Source organism: Vicia villosa, unplaced genomic scaffold (genome assembly GCF_029867415.1).
Source record: "Vicia villosa cultivar HV-30 ecotype Madison, WI unplaced genomic scaffold, Vvil1.0 ctg.004750F_1_1, whole genome shotgun sequence".
NCBI lineage: Eukaryota > Viridiplantae > Streptophyta > Magnoliopsida > Fabales > Fabaceae > Vicia > Vicia villosa.
Genome location: NW_026706505.1, coordinates 79,195 through 82,143, shown reverse-complemented (window position 1 = coordinate 82,143; position 2,949 = coordinate 79,195). Strand labels below are relative to the sequence as shown.

Below are 2,949 nucleotides of genomic sequence, written 5' to 3'. Positions count from 1 at the left end.
ATGTCAAGGGCTCCCATACTCATAAACGATCTGGTCAAGGGGAACCAAGTCTGGAAAATGCTGATTAGGGTTGTTGATCTTTGGGTTGTTAATGAGAAAAATGGCAATCAACACCTTGAGATGGTCATTCAAGATGTAAAGGTATCATTTTTCCTAGGATTCAGAAGTTTTTTTTGTGCTTTTATAGTTTTCCACAGTTTTCTTTCTGTCATAACATATAATCTTTATGTTATTCTGTGTATCTGGCAAATGACCATTATTAAACGATGCTCTTCTCAGGCTGATAAGATTCATGTGACAAGTTGGAACCGAGATTTCAAAGATTGGTTTGAACAACTGAAGGAGCATGAGACTTATATTATGTATAACGGAGAGCCCGTGGACAACGAAGGTCCTTTAAAAGTCTGTTCTCATCCACTCAAGCTCGTCCTGAACGGAGGGACTACGATGATGAAGGCGGCGTTGCCCGACATACCAACCCACAAGTTCATTTTTCATCCTATTGATAACTTTTTGAAAGGGAACTACAAACATGACCTGTTATATGGTGAAATATCACTTTTTAATTTTGTTATCTGCTTTCCTTATTAGCTACATACTTTTAATTCTGTTAGGTCACATGTCCATGAATGAAATTGTTTCTAATGTTGGTTTACTTGCTTCATACTTTTTAGATGTGATAGGGGTGTTGCAAGATGTTGTTAAGACACAAATGGGCGGTGGTAATAGGAAATCTTGCGTCAATATTACCTTGCGTGATGTCGAAGGGAATGTTATCGAGGTGGCATTATGGGAAGCTTACGGCAAGCAATTCATGAACTACACTACCCCGAACAACACTTCTGGACCTACAGTTATCGTTTTGACCCATGCCTGGTGCAAGCCAAATTCTGGTATCAATTAAATAGCACTGATTCTTATTTGATGTTCAGATTTATCTACTATCATGTTTACATCACTATTCCATGTTTCCTATTAGACTCTCTTCCTTACAAATCTTTGTCTTGCATTATAGTTTCCGGTCTTCCGTCTCTTTCGAATGCATGGAATGGCTCTAGACTTCTCATTAATTTGGACCATCCACAAGTGGCAGATTTCAAAGCTAGGTAATGTATCCGCTTGTCGTCAAAAATCCTTCAATTAATGTGTTTCAATTTGATAACAAAATTTATGAAAGTCATGTTGTTTTTTCTCATGTGTTTCAGTTTTGGAACTACTGATTTAACCGGTATACCTGCCCTTTCCCAATCATTAACCTGCGATTCTTCCATTCAATCTGCAAACAAGAACTGGACTAACTTGAGTGAGGTCAGGAGTATCCATGCAATCGCTGCGCCAGGAAAGGTTTCACTGAATTTACATACTTTCTGTTCTGAAAATATTCTTATTTTTTGAATGCCATAACATTTTAATTCTGTTTTCCATTATCTTCAATGCAAAAGGATTCTTACGCAACGACTATTGGCACTACCGTCGGTTTCAAAGCTTCCAAGAACGGATGGTATTTTGAGTCTTATGCTGGGTCATCTGGAAATACAGATGATGAACCTGTTATAAAGTGAGCACTTATTCCTGCCCTTCTACCCAATTTCATATCTTACTAAAATATCTATCAATGACCTTAAACCCACCTATTCATGGTAGGTTCAAAGTTGAGGTTGAAGTTGTCTATGGTGACCACAATGGAACATTTGTTTTTTGGGATAAGGATTGTATTCCTTATACAAAAATGACTGCTAGGGAATTAAGAGAGGTTATGAAAGAGGTGAGATTTGTCATTGACATTTCGCTTTTATTGCATTATGTCGGTTAGCTTCTTATTAATCCTAAGGTAATTTTGTTTTTTTCCTAGGCAGGAGAAGACAATCCTAAAATTTGGCCTGCTCATCTAGATGTTTTGTTGAATAAAGAATTTGTGTTCCGTGTCAAGTATCAACAACAATACCGACAATTTTCTATCGTTAAAATACTTAACGAGGAGGGCCTTTACGCCAAGTTTGACAAATACCTCACTCTAGATGAGGTGATTCATATGTTTCATGCTTCTTTTTGAACTTCCATATTAATTTATACTACTCCAACTTTTGATTTACATTAATATCAAATTGTTGTTTTCTTTTACAGACCATGCCACTTCAGAACACTCTTGAAACATCCACCACTGCTCCTATACTTATTCCTAACCAAGTTAGTTCATGGATCTTTACTTTTATCTATTGTAAAAAGCAGTTTAATGTTAACTCCATCAAATGATTAACTGATTTCTATGTCTCATTTGTAGCTCACACAGACTTCAGAGCAATCAATCTGTGCTGAGCCTTACTCGGCTGCTAACCCGAATTCGAGCCCAGAGGCAAGCTCCAACAGTACTCCAGCCAAGAGGGGATCAGAGTCAACCTCGGTTAATGATACGATCCAGGCTGAAGAGATCACTCCCAAACAATCCGCCACTAAGGCCAAGACTGGAAGGAAGCTTAAGCATTTGAAGAAAGAGTAATTTGGTGGGTTTATTTCAAAATCTAATCTCTTTTTTGTTGCTGAATCTAGCATTTTGGAAGTGTAACAGTATATTCCACTAACTGACATAACTTCTGATCTACTCTCATTAGTAGTTATCTCTGTCATGACTCTGTAGTATTATAACTCCTTAATGGCATATTCACCATGTTTTGTAATCATTCAGTTATTATAACTATCTAATTTGTGATCAATTTGTGTTATAAGCTTATGAATGCAATCTTATATAACATTCAAAAGGCTGACTTGCAAATGAGGCAAACATCCTGCAACAATAACAAATATGTTAAATGATCCCTATTCACATTTCCCTAATTGCCTACAATATTATACATGGTCACTACTAGGATTTGTTCCCTAATTAGCCTGGCTGCTCATCCTTTGTGGAATAACCCTTTGAACACCCTTTTCATTGTTATAAGGGTTAGTGAA

General features: G+C 36.9%; 1 protein-coding gene across 1 annotated transcript; it reads left to right on the top strand.

The window, feature by feature from the left end:
* Positions 1-2,497, top strand: LOC131642280 (uncharacterized). Its single transcript, XM_058912558.1, has 10 exons — positions 1-141; positions 280-391; positions 615-893; positions 980-1,106; positions 1,206-1,344; positions 1,443-1,558; positions 1,645-1,765; positions 1,853-2,023; positions 2,125-2,187; positions 2,282-2,497. The coding sequence occupies exons 1-10, from the start codon at positions 1-3 to the stop codon at positions 2,495-2,497; spliced, it is 1,485 nt and encodes a 494-aa protein (XP_058768541.1).
* Positions 2,498-2,949: the final 452 nt, after the last annotated feature.

Bases quoted from the DNA above. Each gene is read 5' to 3' on its own strand.
- LOC131642280 (XM_058912558.1), top strand. From the start codon at position 1: ATGTCAAGGGCTCCCATACTCATAAACGATCTGGTCAAGGGGAACCAA. The intron at 142-279 runs GTATCATTTTTC...TGCTCTTCTCAG, and splicing joins TGGTCATTCAAGATGTAAAG to GCTGATAAGATTCATGTGAC. The intron at 1,107-1,205 runs GTAATGTATCCG...CATGTGTTTCAG, and splicing joins GTGGCAGATTTCAAAGCTAG to TTTTGGAACTACTGATTTAA.